Raw genomic sequence first — 16,048 nt, forward strand, 5'->3', positions numbered from 1 at the left:
TTTTTTCTCCAGATATTCACTTTCCTTCACCAGATTTTCATGACATTTCCTGGAAAACCACCCTAATCACAGACAAACGGCTCAAAATGTCCGAACGATGGCCTTCAATGTTAATCTTTTAAAAGTATAGAATGTAATATCAAAGTACATACCTACATTTTTACACCTAACATCAAAATATTAATTTATTTAGAATTTATCATTTCAAATTCAAACTTTAAATAAAAACTAAGTTTTTTTTCAGTGCAATCCAGTACGGTCAAATTCGGTAGTCGAAACTATAGATACTATAGATTCCATAGATAAGCGGAGGAAAAGTATAATGTAGCCAAACGAACTGTCAGTTAGTGTAGCCAAACGAGCATGAAGTCATCATGGTGTTATTTGAGGGAGAAGTATTGTAATATTATGAGCACAAAACGCTTTCCACACTCCACATTCCGATTTATTTCGCGGACAACGCAAGAAAGGAAGATAAAGCAAACCATTCCTCGATACACGGATAGAAATCTCCTTATACCTTTTGGCAAATTTCTATTGCTGATTATTCATAAAATGTATAAGTCAACTATTAAGCAGACGCCTTGCAAAAAGTTAATGAAGATCATGTGTCAAATGAAATGTATAAGCGTTCACACATACCTTTTATGCATTCTTATAGAACCTATGTGGTTTGTCTTGTGGAATGTATTAGGCTGTTGTTTTGGCAAAAATGTATAAGTGTTACACATGAATAAAATAATTGATTTTCGTTTCGTGTACATTGTTGCAAAGATTTGCTTTGTAATTCATTTTGAACTTTTACGCACGAAACAAAACAAAACTGCACAACGAAGAGCTCTATGATGGCATGAACTTTTTTCACGGATGCCAGTAAGATCATTTATTTTTCATGGTTGCCAAAACAACTTTGTGTGCCTCCGCTTATCTATGAATCTATAGTATCTATAGTCGAAACAACCGCAGCCCCGTTCGAATTTATCTTTTTAACCGCAATAAACTTGACATGTGAACTTCAATTCTTGTCAGATGTCAGAGAAATACTGGTCGCAGTGGATTTATGTCCCGAATAAAGAAAAACAAAATCCAATCCATCAACACATGAGCAGATACAGAGCAGCCAACCAACCAACCAACAAACGGCAGCGTCACTTCCCTTCCGAAGCAAGAGATACATTTCATTAATCGTAGTAAGCGCTAGTTTGCCCAATAGTCACTCGACACCAAGTCGAATCAGTCATGTCATCCTGCCGCATGAATGTATTAAAACTCATTGATTTGGCCATCGGATCTCCCAACCCGGGCTCAGTCAATTTCCATTTACTGCACAAAATTCTCTACATCCTAGCACTTCGCGACGGAACGACGACGGATGTTAATGAAATTGAATTATCCAATGCAAGTTGTATCGTTGATCAAAGGCTCCTCAGCGACGCACTGCGGGATGGCAGTCAAACACGGCTCACCGTGCAGCGAATTACGAACGGAAGCGATTTCGATGGAGCCCGCCTCAGGATAGCGGGTTCACGCATCATGTTCCCATGCGACGGTATTAGTCAAAAGTCCATAGATCCTGAACCAGATCGCATCGTGTCACAGATGAGTGCCATGTCGTCTATGGTTTCCGACCTGGAAGAACGCGTGCAAGAGATTTCCCTCAAACCGAGTAGTGTGTGCGAAGAGGCTGTGGAAGAATTACGTAAGCGTATCGAGGGCCTGGAGTGTATGATTGAACATCAAGTAGCTAAGCTTACCATACAGGACACCGCTGCTGTCGGCGAGCAGCCACAGAACAGTTTGAATAGTTTCGATGAAATGACCGAACAAATATGGAATTCAATTCAATTGCTGGAAAGCAAACTGGATGCGCTACATGGAACGAGTTCAACCCAGGGCAAAGAGAAAATCACAAAAAGTGGCAATAACGAAGAACTATTGGAAAACGTTACGGGGTACGTACGAATAATAATACCGAATTATCCCTTTAATCTGACAATTTTGATTCAATGTTGTTTATATTTGTTCTGTAACGGATACTGATTTGAAGAAAAAAAAAACGATCATGAGACCTTAGTGATTAATCTATTAGATAATATCAAATATAACGATGATTTTGTAGAATCAAAGTGCTGGAGGAAATATTGGAAACAGGCTGTTTCGTATCTTGTTGCGAGAAGCGTGGATTTTCCATTCCCGGCCGGTAATTTAGATTAATCTAAAGCTGTTCTAACTAACGCTTTTAAAACGTGTAGGACCAATCAATTAGTTGAGCAAACGTTGGTTTATTTGAAAAACTCGAACAGCTGGTACAATTTTGATCTTTTGCGTCTTAACATTAAAGGTACACATGGTACAAAAAGTTTTGTAGCACAAATAGTGTTAATCATTTTAATAGGTACACAAACGCGCGTAATAAGCGTAAGTGGGATTCATGTAGTGGCGCCGGTGGCGTAGTGGTAAGTGCGATTGTCTCTCACCACAAAGGGCCTGTGTTCAATGCTTGTCGGTGTAAAGCCGTCGTTGGTACCCGGTCCATTAGTTGATGGGTCGATAGGTAGGGTCCAGGTGTGGGAGCTGCCTCCTTGGCGTCGGTAGTATTGTACTTAAAATGGTACATTATAACAGTCTGAACAATTAATTGCATCAAAATTTAATGATTATTGTGTCGACTATGCTTGATTAATCAATCCATTGATTTGATCGAAGGACCTGACGAAATAAAAAAGTTGGTTAATAGTAGATTTGAAGATTTTCACCCAATTTCATCAAATGAACTTCCCTCCCCTTGGCTAGTTTTTAACCTGGACGTTGGTGGGCGGGCCTAATCTTATGCTTCATAGTGGTGCGTTGGAGACGGTTGGTTTAGGTCCGGCATCGTTGGCACATGCCGTGACAGAATGGCGTCATGAGCATGCCATGAGGATTACTGAGCTTCCCCTCTCTGATGAACCATTGCATAAGAGAACCAAAGTTCTAGTCTGAAGTGATAGTATCACACTTGTTACTCCTTTATTTGAAAGCCGCGTTGTAGTACGCTTACGTATAGGCACTGACGTTGGGTGTGATAATGGCGGGTTTTGCCGCAAATCACTCTTATTTTATTTATTTTTACGCAGATAGATTTATTTGGGTTTGCAAGGGAACTATACTATTGAAATATTTGAGAAAGTGCCCAACCGTGCTCCTTCTATTTGCGTGACAAGCTTTCATTGTTGTTTTCATTGAAGCATTGCTCAAGGAACAATATTAAACACCACCATGGTATTGTAACTAATCTTATATATGCTTCATTTTGGTTTGGGATAAGTGTTTGAACTATGGCTCGGGATTTCCACTGTGGCGTGCTTCTATTGTGACATATCCATACGTAATTTTGTGGAACGACATAGTGGAAACGTGTGAGTGTAGTTGGAGCATATACCTTATATAATTTAAAAATCAGCTAGGAAACTAATTTCAAAGTGAAGCATTTTAGTCACTTGAAGGTGTCACCTGGGTCGATCTAAGCTATAATAAATGTAGATCAAAGTCAAAATTACTTGAAACACGTTAAATTTTAGATTATATAGCAGTTTAGGTACTTAATAAAGCATGAGTTATGATTGATTAGGATTAGATTTCAATTATTTATTAAATTAGACTAATGAGATATCATAATCATCAAACGAACTTAAATAAGAAAATTTAGACAGCCTAATAACATTAAGTTGATTAACAAAAGAGTTAGGATGCGGGGGGTCCGCCTAGGGAGGCAACTAGCCTATTCATATATTGTCTGTTTATTTTGATGGTTGCTTTAAAATATCAATTTGGTATATATGTGAAAGGATGAATCAGTGGGAGATGGATTTTCGGTTTCTTTACATTTTGCAACACAAATCTAGTACTATGTGTCATTTCCTCAAAACCCCCCAATAACCGACCTCTTCAATCCCTTCCTTTTCCCATGGCGTTCAAGTGGTCCGCATAGACTATTCAGCCATTACCCTTCCTTTATCCTCGGCTTTGGATTGACTTGCGCTCCCATTGTCTCACCAAACGCTGCAAAATGAAAATGAAAATGAAAATTTCATCAAATAAACTTAAAGTTATTTGCTTTAATGAGAAAAGTCAGCTTGAGTAGATAATTTTAATGGTAGAGTTATTCAAGATTGCATTCATGACATTGCACAGTGGTCCAGAATGCAGATTTAGGTGGAATGATATGTTTTGAGCCTGAAATTGAAACTTTAGACTAAAAGTCTCGTCTACAAAGTTGTTCCTTATAGTTAGGCCCTCATTTGTATGACAATGAATTCTAGGGTGGTTCTTATTATCATTAAAATTAAAAATCTAACTTTTTTGTTTGAATAAATAAAGGTATACATTCTTCGACAAAGTTATAGCTGAGCTAATTTCAAGCAACTTTGTATAAAAAAAATTATTATAAATTTCTCATGAAAGTCATCATCAAACTCTTTAAGACGATTTTTTTATAGCGAAATTTGTTGTCTGCATCTCTTCTAATAAAAAAGATATACCCATATATAGTAAAAAATATGCATACATACATACAAATTGATTTTATTCGAGTTTAAAAATAACGTACCACTAATATTTCTTTTATTATTGAAAATAACATCCATCCTTTCAAATGCCGTAAAACAAATTTTTTTTGATCCCAACCAGATATATTAACTTTTGAAAAAATGACATATTTTTACTAGAAAAAAACGTCAATAACTCTTGATCAGCGAAATTTATTGGCAAGCTTAGTGCAGCAAAAATATGCGCCTTCTAAAGATCTAAAAGTTATTTGAAGATACCTTTGCTAAGAAATTTGAAATAAGAAAACTAGAGCAAAACAACTGTTTTTTTAGAGACACCCTAAATCAATTCATACATTCATACCACAAAAGTTCAAATAATGAACGCAGTGGTTCAACTCCCAAAAAAAAAAAAAAACTCAGTTCAAAAAAATAGCTCTAAATCGATCAATTTAAGAGATACACATTTGCTTGAAATTAGCTCAGCTACAACTTTGTCCAAGAATGTATACCTTAATTTATTCAAACAAAAAAGTTAGATTTTTTATTTTAATGTTAATTAGAACCACCCTAGAATTCATTGTCATAATAACGAGGGCCTAACTATAAGGAACAACTTTGTAGACGAGACTTTTAGTCTAAAGTTTATCATTCCACCTAAATCTGCATTCTGGACCACTGTGCATTGGCCACAGCTTGCTGGACCTTATTAATGAATCACTGCAGGCTGGGCATGCGTCATAAATTTGGAAGGAATCCTTAGTGGTTCCTATTCAAAAAGATGCTAGAACGATTAAAGACGACGAGTTTCGTCCCATCAACATGTTGCACATATGAGAGAAAGTTTTAGAATTTGTTGTGAAAGGCCAGCTGCTGGAGTATTTAAATAGTAATAGTATGTTGATACCAGAACACTCGGGAGACACCAGGAAGGTCATTCTTGTGAAACCGCATTGAATTTGGTATTAGCAAAGTGGGGGTACCATTGGGTACTTGACGTTATCTGGAACTTCAGCATTTGATAGACCACGGATGATTCCTCCACCACGGATGATTCCATTGTCGTCAATATGCAGCTTGAACCATTTGAATGGTTCAAGACGTTGTTACTTGTGGAACTGGTAAGTAAAGCTATGACTGAGCAAGTCGATCTAACGTGCGATCGGCGGCTGCAAGCTCAGCTGTCGGGATGATGATTTCGGATGGTTTATCGGACTAACGCACTGCGGCTTGTAGTGCCTTGACATACTTCAAGCAGTACGCTACTACACGGCGAAGGTTTGTTTAGATAGATAAACGAACGAACAGCTGATTTGCGAACTGATCGTCAGGTGCAGTGAGTGCAGTGGTTATCAAAGTTACTTTCCGAATTTCTTCAATTTCTGTTGTGACATATGAGGTTCTTCCTGTCCCTCTACACTGCCTCAGGGTCGGCATACGCGCTTGACGCAGCCACACGGTTAGAAAAAGTAGGAGAAAAGGAGACAAACTAGTCAAAAGTAGGTAAAAGTGAACTGGCCTTTGGGTACTTTTTTCTTACCGTGTACACAACAAACTCCCGCTGTATTTCTCGTTTAGCTACACGGTAACCAGCGTAAACACATTAATGTGTAAAAATTCACACATTTCGTGAAAAAAGGGGTCTACTCATAAAATGTGTAAACTGCGTTTACACATTTATGTGTAAACCTATCAAACGTCAATAGAAGAGTATTTTTTACACATTTTTCAAGTACGGTTTTTACTGCAAAATGTGTAAAAAGTAATCATTTATTGAATTTTAATATGATGGGGACGAATGGAGTTTTCTTATTTATGCCAATGATTAAATAAAAGGTCGTATGAATAAAAGCGTTTACTTTACTTTTCCCATAAGAAAAGCACGGGAAAGTAAAGTAAACTCTTTTTATTCATACGGCCCAAAGATTGCTCGGATTCAATACTATTTAATTAAAAAAGTCACAGCCAGACAGCGGACAATAAAACCTTTTTTTTTTTTTTTTGTTAATTACTTTATTTGTACAGGCTCAATCGAATAAACTTTACAGAGCCAAGTTATCATTTTCTTTATACATTATAAATGTCTTAGATCTAAAATTAAAGGATTTGAACCGATTACTCGCGGTCTTCTCGAGGTTATTGGATGACAATTGTTTGGATCGGGAGAGGGAAAAGGAGATTTGGAATATGATTTATTATTCAAAAATTTCACTATTTCTAAAACATATACTTAATCCTATCGACGTTATATCAACTCTGTAATTATACAATTATTACAGAAACAAATCTACACAAAAAAAAACACACACAGACATACAAAATACAAACTAAACACAACGTTAATCAAACTTACAATCTATGGTTAATATTCTTCAAGAAAACATAAATGAGTTGCATAAACTCCAGATCGCGTCTAGCCAAAATATCCCGAACTGGAACATTAGGTTGTCTACCTCGAGCCCGAAGGGAATCGTACAACTCGGATCTGACTCCACGGTGCTCAGCACATGACCAAATAATGTGATCTGCGTCCTGGTAACCTTGTCCACATTCACAGAGATTACTGTCCCCCAGCCCAACACGAAACAAGTGAGCGTTTAATGAGTAGTGATTGGACATGAGGCGAGACATCATACGAATGAAGTCTCGACCCACATCCAACCCCTTGATCCAAGGACACTTCGACACCTTAGGGATGATTGAATATAACCATCGTCCCAAACTCCCTTCACTCCATTTATTTTGCCAGTTGGCGAGTGACTGTTGACGATAAATGAAGAAAAATTCGTCGTAGGCGATTTGTCGATCGTAAATATCGCCTTCCATAGCGCCCACCTTTGCAAGCAAGTCCGCCTTCTCATTGCCCGGAATCGAGCAATGAGATGGGACCCATAGATAAGATAAAGCACTTGGAAGCTCTCGTATTTTCATGAGAAAATACGAGGAGTGCTTTACCGGCCTCATGGAGCGAATAGCCTCGACAGAACTGAGACTATCCGTAAAAATAAAATAATGATCTGGTGCAAGTGAGGCGATCGTTTCTAGCGTATAATGTATTGCCGCCAGCTCAGCAACATATACGGAACAAGGAGCTTGAAGCATTCGAGAGGCGCTATGAAATTCGTTATAAATACCAAAACCAGCGGACGTCTCTATTAGTGATCCATCTGTGAAGAACGATCTTGCGGAATCAACTTGGCCAAACTTTGCAGCGAAAATTGACGGAGCAATCATAGAACGATGATGCTCTGGGATTCCACGAATCTCTTGCGTCATGGATAAATCAAAATGAACAGAATTGTCGAAGTCGGAGAAGCAAACACGATAGGGATTATGCTGCGAAGGGCTGACATCCTGTGTGCATTGCTGGTCCCACCAAGGGGAAGGAGGTTTCCTACGGAAAGACGTTCCTGGAACCGGCCGAGTTTGAGCTTGAAGCGCGCTGTCCAAAATCAGATTGGAGAGGAAGTTATATTCCTCCAACGGTGGAAGCCCTTCTACCGACGTTAGGGCATCTTCTATCACATTCTTGAACTTTGTCCAATCGATATTACGGGTAAGATCGTACGCGACGTTAACGGGTTCCGACGGATTGAACCCACTGGCAACAGAAACATTGATCGGCAAGTGATCACTAGCGTGGGGATCTTAGATCACATTCCAAGTACAATCCAACGATAATGAGTTAGAGCAAAGTGTGAGGTCTAATATACTTCCATTCGAAGATGGGCCAGCCAAACGTGTTACTTCTCCATTGTTAAGAATTGTCATATTAAAGCTGTCGCAGAGGTCATATATCAAAGTAGAACGGTTGTCATCATACAGTTCCCCCCAGCCTGTACCGTGGGAATTCAAATCACCCATAATCAACCGTGGAGCAGGAAGTACCGAACAGATATCTGAAAGTTGTTTGCGATTAACAACGGCTCTAGGGGGAATATAAACAGAAGCAATACAAAGGCTCTTACCTTTAATAATAGCCTGACATGCGACAACTTCAATACCTGGAAATTGTGGAAGATTCACTCTATAGAAGGAATGGCACTTTTGGATCCCCAAAAGTACCCCTCCTCCACGTGAATCCTCACGATCCAGTCGAATAATGTTAAAATCATAAAAAGGAAGATCGATGTCTGAAGAGAGCCAAGTTTCACAAACAGCAAATGCATCACAATCATTATTGTGAACTAAAAACTTAAAAGAATCTAATTTAGGAATGAGACTTGGACAATTCCACTTTAGAAAAGTGATCAAATCCCCGACCTCGTTTGGAAAATTATCCATCGAAGTAAATGATTGCTGCAATAAGGGGCCACTTCAATGTCAATTGCTTCAAGAGGGTCTTCACAGAAGGAAGCATTGCCAGAACAATGCTTTTGAGAGGATCAGAAATATTGAGGTACTTGAGAATATCGTCCACAATTTTATCAAATGAGAACAACCCGGATGAAGAAGGGGCTTCTGTTCTTAAAAATGGGCCATCAGGGGTTTTTGATGTCCCCGGGAGAGATGGAAAATTCTGGTTATAGTCAGTTCTGCGGAAACCAGGAGGAGTTGAAACTTCCTTTTTTCCATCACTCCTTGATTTGGGCAAGCTGATTTGGGGTTCCTTATCTGCAACTTTCCGCGAACGGATGCGTTTTCGTTTCCGTGCAGAACCTTCCGGAAAACTGAAAGAAACTCCCTCCTCAGCCAAGTCAGAGTCAGACTCGTCATCAGACAAAACAGCAAAGGGATTTTTGTCGTTGGTTGATGGTGTGGCTGTTTTTAGCATTGCTGCAAAAGACTGCCTGGAACGCTCCTTAAGAGAGCGTTCTAGTTTCTCCCCGCGTTGTTTGTACGCCGGGCACGATGAGAGACCATGAGGAGTTCCCTTACAGTACACGCATTTTGGTGCAGTGACTGTGCAGGCGCCATCCTCGTGCTTCTCCCCGCATTTGGAACAGCGTGCCTTGCTGCCACAGTGAGAGGCCGTATGTCCCAACTGTTTGCAGTTTTGACAGTTCATGACCCGAGGAACAAACAAACGCACAGGTAGCCGAAGTTTTCCCAACTCGATGTAGTGAGGAAGGGCTGAACCAGAAAAGGTCACCCGAAACGAGTCTGTGGGGGTAAAGCTCTTTTTACCCTCGCTGAAAGATACTGAGTTCAGCTTCTGGACTTCCAGTATCTCAACCGTGGGAAGCAAGGGGTTCTTGAAACGGCCAACCGCTTGCTTCGCCAAGATCTCTGGGGTCAGACTCGCTTCGGTGACCACACCTTCGATCTCCACATTACGAGCTGGGATGTACACTCTATACTCGAGTGTAAAGAGCTGGGAGGCAGCAATCTCGTTAGCTTGTTTCAGGTTAGAGACGACAACGCGAAGTTTATTGTACCTCACCTTTGATATTTCGGTCACGGCCGAGAACCGCTTCGTCAGATCATTAGTAATTTGCATTACATTCAAAGGTTTCTTTTTGGGCTGAAAGTAAACAACCCATGGGCCAGTCGAGTCTTCTGGGTAGGCTCGCGATCGGGGGCTTATCTGTCCCTGTCCATTACCAGACTGAGATGACGAACCAGGGATGACATCATCTGATTTCTGGGATGACAGACGTTTTCGACCCTTCTTGCTATCGCGTGGCAAAGTGGTTTCATCTTCCGACAAAACGTCCATTTCGTCTTCCGACAAAATGTCCATTTTGCCGTACTAGTGGGAGCGAAAAACGCCCTACCACTGCAACGATAATCAAAATTACTCGGACACAATACACGAAAAAAAAATACTAACACAGAAACACAAACTTAAAATTTAACTGATGGGAGAAAGAAAGAAACAAGAACAAAAACTTATCTGATAATCCTATACTATTGTCTGGCAGATAGAAGTTGTTCTCTCATTTATTCTTAAACCGAGCATGTACCAGCCAGTGTCATGTAACTTCTATTAAAAAGTGGAGGAATGAAAAAGACGGCTAGTTTTACAAAGCTCAGACCTGCTAGTCCTTCCCACGGTTGACATTATGCCATCGCACAGCGGGTACATCCATCAGATCGCCTTGATGATATTTTTTTTAGTATCTCAATTAAAAGGTCTTTTTGTGTGCCATGTCCTTTGAATAATTTAACAGAATGAAGTAGAAAATCAATCGCCAAGTTTGCCAGGAATACGGCTTATTTGAGTAATAATTATAGAAAGCTTAGAAATTGTAGCCTTACAAAAAAAAAGACATGCAAACAAATAAATTACTGATATACACCGCATTTTCTTACTGACTTACGGTAATTTTTGACAGTTTTACGGAGTTTTCAGTAAAAGTAAAAACTACTGGGTTGATTACTGAAAACTCAGCTGTTTTAAAACCCAGTAAAATTTTACCGACTTCGGTAATCTAAACAATTTTTTTTATGCCTCCTTGTTCCCAACTAAACTATGAAGTACCGAACGGGTGTCATCCATTTGAACCATTTTGCTGACAATAGGAAACTTCTATCTGGTCTCGATCGAAAGTTATCACAAGAAGAACTTTAATTGAAATATGGCGTCACCTATTGAATCAATTCCCACCCAAACTGTTTACTACTAAACGGGTCTCGTCCATTTGAACAGCTTTAATTAAAACAGATAACTTGTATCTGGCCTAGATCCCTAGTTATCACAAGAAGATCTATATTTGCACTCTGGCGCTGCCTTTTGTGTCGATTCCCAACTAAAATGTTCACTACTGAACGGGTCTCGTCAATTTGAACAACTTTGCTGATGACAATCATCTTCTATGCAGTCTTGATTCTGATTTATTACATCAAGAACATGACTTGTACTCTGCAGCCACCTAGTGAGTCGATTCTCAACTAAACTTCTCATTACTGAACGGGTCTCGAGCATTTTAACAACTTTGCTGAAGACCGAAACCTTCTATCTGGTCCCGATCCTTAGTCACCACTAGAAGAACATTATTTGTACTGTGGCGCCGCCTTTTGAATCAATTCCCAACTAAACTGATCACTCCTGAACAGATCTTGTCCATTTGAACAACTTTACTGAAGAAATGATACTTCTATCTGGTCCCGATCCAGAGTTATGAATGAAAGTACTTTATTTGTACTCTGGTGTCACCTAGCGACTCGATTCTGAACTAAACGACCCACTGTCAGAACGGCGTTGTCCAGCTGAACAGCTTTGCTGAATGTTGAATTGTTCTATCTGGTATAGTTCAAGAACTAGGTATAACTGAAATTGATAATTTTGTCAAGCTTCTGCATTCATGTTCCATCAGATGTCACAGCTGTTGTGTGCAGAATGTGTAAAAAAGGAGGGACTTCGAATATTAATCTAAATGCATATTGTCGCGCTTATGTTAAATTATCATTTGTTGACGATCGAAACGCGCCGCTCATAAGTGCGATGCAACCCCGCCCATAAGAATTATACACAGGTGTGAAACTTAGATAGTATTTTATGGCAGCGGCTTGAGGAGCGAATCCTGGATAAATAGCCGCCGTGTGTTAAATCAATGGGCGCAGCCGTACGGCCATAAACAGAAAGCAGATGGTATAATCCCATTTTGAGAAATTATCCTGCCACACACAATATATAGAGGTACATGTACATGTTTTGCACTGCAATGTCCTCTGTGAACAATTATAGGAAAACAGATTGTGTCTAGTTTCCGATAGATGTCACCGCAAACAACAGCTGTGACATCTGATGGAACATGAATGCAGAAGCTTGACAAAATGATCAATTCTACTCTTAATTCTGGGGTTTTGGTTTAAGTAGAAGAAATGCAGACTTCGGCAAAACCTTAACCTATCCACACTATTAAACACAATGTATCCACATGCCAAAATTTAGCACACAAGGACGTTGTTTACTCCAATGACGATAATAGAATAAGGTATTGCCGAAGCCGTCATTTACCCTACTAAACTCCCACTATGACTTGTCAATTTTGTGAACGGGAATGCTATGAAAAATCCCATCGGGCGTTTTTCCCAGGGGTGCGTTTTGGGCGATGTGACTGCTCGTGTAACTTTTTGTGTCGCGACTACTCGAAAGTTAAGGTGAAGGCTCATGGAATCCCTCCTCTTCGCGTTTTCACTAGCACTGATCTCGCCATCCACAAATCATACAGAAGTGAAAATTAAATTAGATGCTTGCTTCTCTGCGTCAGACATGTAAATTTATTTTGAACTTTATCTATTAATTAGATCGCCAAATGCGTGCCCGTGGAACTGTGCAGTGGTAAAACAAATAGTGTCCTCACAGTCTGTGGTGTCCTTAAACCTACTCATCTTTGTTTTGGTCGGTATAATTAATCATGTTCCTGAAATCATGGGGTGGCCGGCGCTGGTGGTGTAGTGGTAAACGTGACTACTTTATCACCCCAATGGGTCTGGGTTCAATCCCAGCCGAGGTCGGTGGGATTTTTCTGAGACATAAAAATCTCTGGTCACGTCTTCCTTCGGAAGGGAAGTAAAACCGTTGGTCCCGGCCCATGTGTGTTTAAGTGGGTGCGATATCCTACGCAGGTGTGGAAGCTGCCTTCCTGCATATTCGATTGCCGTCAATGGATGGCAATCGATGTCCGTCAGTGATTGGTACTAGATTGTGGAACAGAGACCGACGTTAAATAAAGGAAAGAAGTAGAAGGAGAAATCATGGGGTGTTTTTCTATGAACCTATAGACTTCTCTGACGTTTGTGAATTGCACAAGTACTTGGGTAAATTCAAAGGTTTTCTTGCACTAATACTTAAAATTTACCCCGAGTTCTGCACTAATACTTGTGCATTTCCCAAACGTCAGAGAAGTCTATTCAACTTTTTTTGGCTGTTTTGGAATTAAGCTTAGATTTCACTCGTAGCCCGAGCAAAGGCCAGCATCAAATTTTGGTATCAACATCAAACTGAAATCATAGGGTAGAGAACTACATCGGCCTAATCGGCCATTTTGGGTCTATCGAGCAGAAAACTTCAAATAAATCCATAATTTCAGAGTTAACAAGTCAATTATGCGTTTGGTACGATACTTTAGTTAATAAGCTTCCGAACGAAGTCAATGAACGCGTGATATGAAGGTTTGCACCCATTATTCCCAAAAACAAAAGAAGCGCTCCGACCGAATCAATTTTTATCTTCATCCGATAGTGATGAAGCCGAAGTGAATTCAATAGCTTTTAAATGCGTTAGGCCGAGTTTAGAATCCTTAGGCCGAGTTTGCCGTCAAGAAGCAGTGTTAGACTTTTGACAATATCTCAACGATTGGTTTCTCTTTATCAAATCTTACGGTACGTACGGCAAGGTAAATACATTTGGAAGCCATCAGTAATAATAAAATTCTGGTTGGTGCTAAACTGCGCTAGATTAAGAAAGACTAAGTGCGGGTTGTGCTTAATAGGCCGGAAATGGGGTAGTTAACCCTACTTTGATTTCAGTTTACGCGATTGATAAGTTTGATAACACATATTGTTTTACATCTGCTGTACATTTGCTCTTCAAAAATATGTTGTTGCAGTTTGTCATTGCCTTAACAGAACATCAAATTGAATACTCGTTTTGTTAGCAACAGGAAAAATGAACACCAAATTAGGTTTTCAGTTTGCTCTCACTGAGCTCTTGCACTTTTGGTGATTATGAGTAAACTAAACTCAAATTTGGGTCGTTCTCATTCGCCGTGTTGATTTATTTCTTTATTTCTTTCTTTCAGCTCTTCCAACGTCGTACAAACTGATCCAGCTGAACCCGGATACTCTGACATTGTAGAAATCCTTCGAAACATAGAATTTAAGCAGCTAGAATTGGAAACCAAGCTACAATCACTGACGGAAAAAATATGCGCTGCAAACAAAACTGCAATCGATATCGGTGAGGGTGATTTTCCAGTTTTACCGCAATTTTCCGAACAGCTAGCTTTGATCGAACAAAATAATACTGCCAAAATGGAACAAATAGAACACTTGATTAGTCGGCTTTTCCAGGAAAAAGCCGATGATGTTGCAATAGAATCCCGAATACGCCAATCCATTCGATTTACGTCGAATAATGACGCTCGAGGCAGTAATGTTTTACACCAAGAGCTATCAAACCAACAGCGCGATGTTAACGATAGGACGCTGATGTTGTCGGAGCAATTGAAAACTAATCAGGACGAACTTTACACTCTACGTGAATATGTAAATTCGAAAGCTAACCAGCATGAGTTACAGTCCTCAATTGATGCAGTCAATGTACAAATACGACAACTCCATCTTCAGATACAAACCATTCAAAAAAGTCACTCATCGGAATTGGAGAAGGCTTCCGGAAGCAAACGCACCCCAATAAGAGACGTACGATGCATTTCCTGTGACCGTAACGTGACCATGGATGCATGCACAGAGGTGGTCCCCAGGGCACCGCTAATTAGGGTGAGCAGGACACTGAAACCAAACCTACGCAGGCAGTTGCACGCAGCACGCAAAAGCTTGGAACGACTGGGAACGGCAGGTGGAACGTTGCGAAATTTGAATCACTTTGAAAAGGTCTACCAATCTCTCATGGCAGGAAAGTCCCATCGCTGCAATTGAAACCCATTTGCGGGTCGTAGGTGACCATTATTGAGTTTTGAAATCCTCTTGTGTACAATAAAAATTTGTTTTCCCTTCGTGTAGGCATTCGTTTCGATTTCCCAACAAAACCGCTGTTTTGATTTGCGTGGTTATTTTGTTTTTAGTGCCGTCAGTGCGATTGATTGCAGCCAAAGAGTTTCTCTTTGCAGTATCTACGCTTATGTAGCTGTATCATTTGGCATTTTATGGATTTCGTGTTTTTGATGAGGAAAGCCTTAACATAATATGTATTTTTAATATCTCTAATAACATGTATATGTTTGTTTGAAAAAAGTAATAAATAATAGCACGTTGAGTTGTCCAATTGCGTAACTAACCGCATAATTATCGCACTATCTTGCTATAACCATAATGAGTTCTGGAGTGACATTATACCAGAGTTAATGTACACGTGCTTCCATTCCGCGTGATAGAGGCACTTTTTCTATAAGATCGTAGGTGCCTGGTACATTTCGAGACGTATTCACCCCTATTCTGTATTTCGTTTCGAACGAAATTCTCATACAAAAAAATATTTTTTTGTATGAGAATTTCGTTCGAAACGAAATACAGAATAGGGGTGATTATTTCGCGTTTCTTTTTTGTTCCTACGTGCCTCATTCATGTCACATGTGCTGTGTCTCATGAGCTAAGCTCGGCGAGCTCCAGGGAGATCGGCAACCTACCTACGTCCTGCGTGCATGCTAAAAGTGGCTGGTTGGTGATAAAAAAAAACTGCAGAGAATTGTTGTAGTCCTGTCACATTCTCGTGTTGCTGGTACAACTGGTTGATTTCAATCAGTTGGTATTCAGTTTTTGAGGCTGGAGAGATTGTGGTTCACGCTATGTCTGAAGGCTTTTATTATGCAAGTTGCATGTACCTCCGAATTTTTTTTCACAGGAAGTTAATATTGATGATAATAATCAAATCTGTGAAAGACTTAAAATATTTC

At 39.8% G+C, this 16,048-nt stretch overlaps 2 protein-coding genes across 2 annotated transcripts in view; both read left to right on the plus strand.

The window, feature by feature from the left end:
• Nucleotides 1-16,048, plus strand: part of Samuel (SAM-motif ubiquitously expressed punctatedly localized protein) — a 760,488-nt gene that overhangs the window by 186,970 nt on the left and 557,470 nt on the right. The gene's annotated exons all lie outside the window — the stretch shown is intronic.
• On the plus strand, nt 1,224-15,074 carry LOC135711441 (uncharacterized). Its single transcript, XM_065234308.1, has 2 exons — nt 1,224-1,952; nt 14,216-15,074. Exons 1-2 carry the CDS (start codon nt 1,240-1,242, stop codon nt 15,072-15,074), a joined length of 1,572 nt encoding a protein of 523 aa, XP_065090380.1. The 5' UTR covers nt 1,224-1,239.

Source organism: Ochlerotatus camptorhynchus, unplaced genomic scaffold (assembly GCF_037179485.1).
Source record: "Ochlerotatus camptorhynchus isolate MF236.1 unplaced genomic scaffold, CSIRO-AGI_Acam_v1.1 ptg000432l, whole genome shotgun sequence".
Taxonomy (NCBI): domain Eukaryota; kingdom Metazoa; phylum Arthropoda; class Insecta; order Diptera; family Culicidae; genus Ochlerotatus; species Ochlerotatus camptorhynchus.

Bases quoted from the DNA above. Each gene is read 5' to 3' on its own strand.
- LOC135711441 (XM_065234308.1), top strand. From the start codon at position 1,240: ATGTCATCCTGCCGCATGAATGTATTAAAACTCATTGATTTGGCCATC. The intron at 1,953-14,215 runs GTACGTACGAAT...TCTTTCTTTCAG, and splicing joins CTATTGGAAAACGTTACGGG to CTCTTCCAACGTCGTACAAA.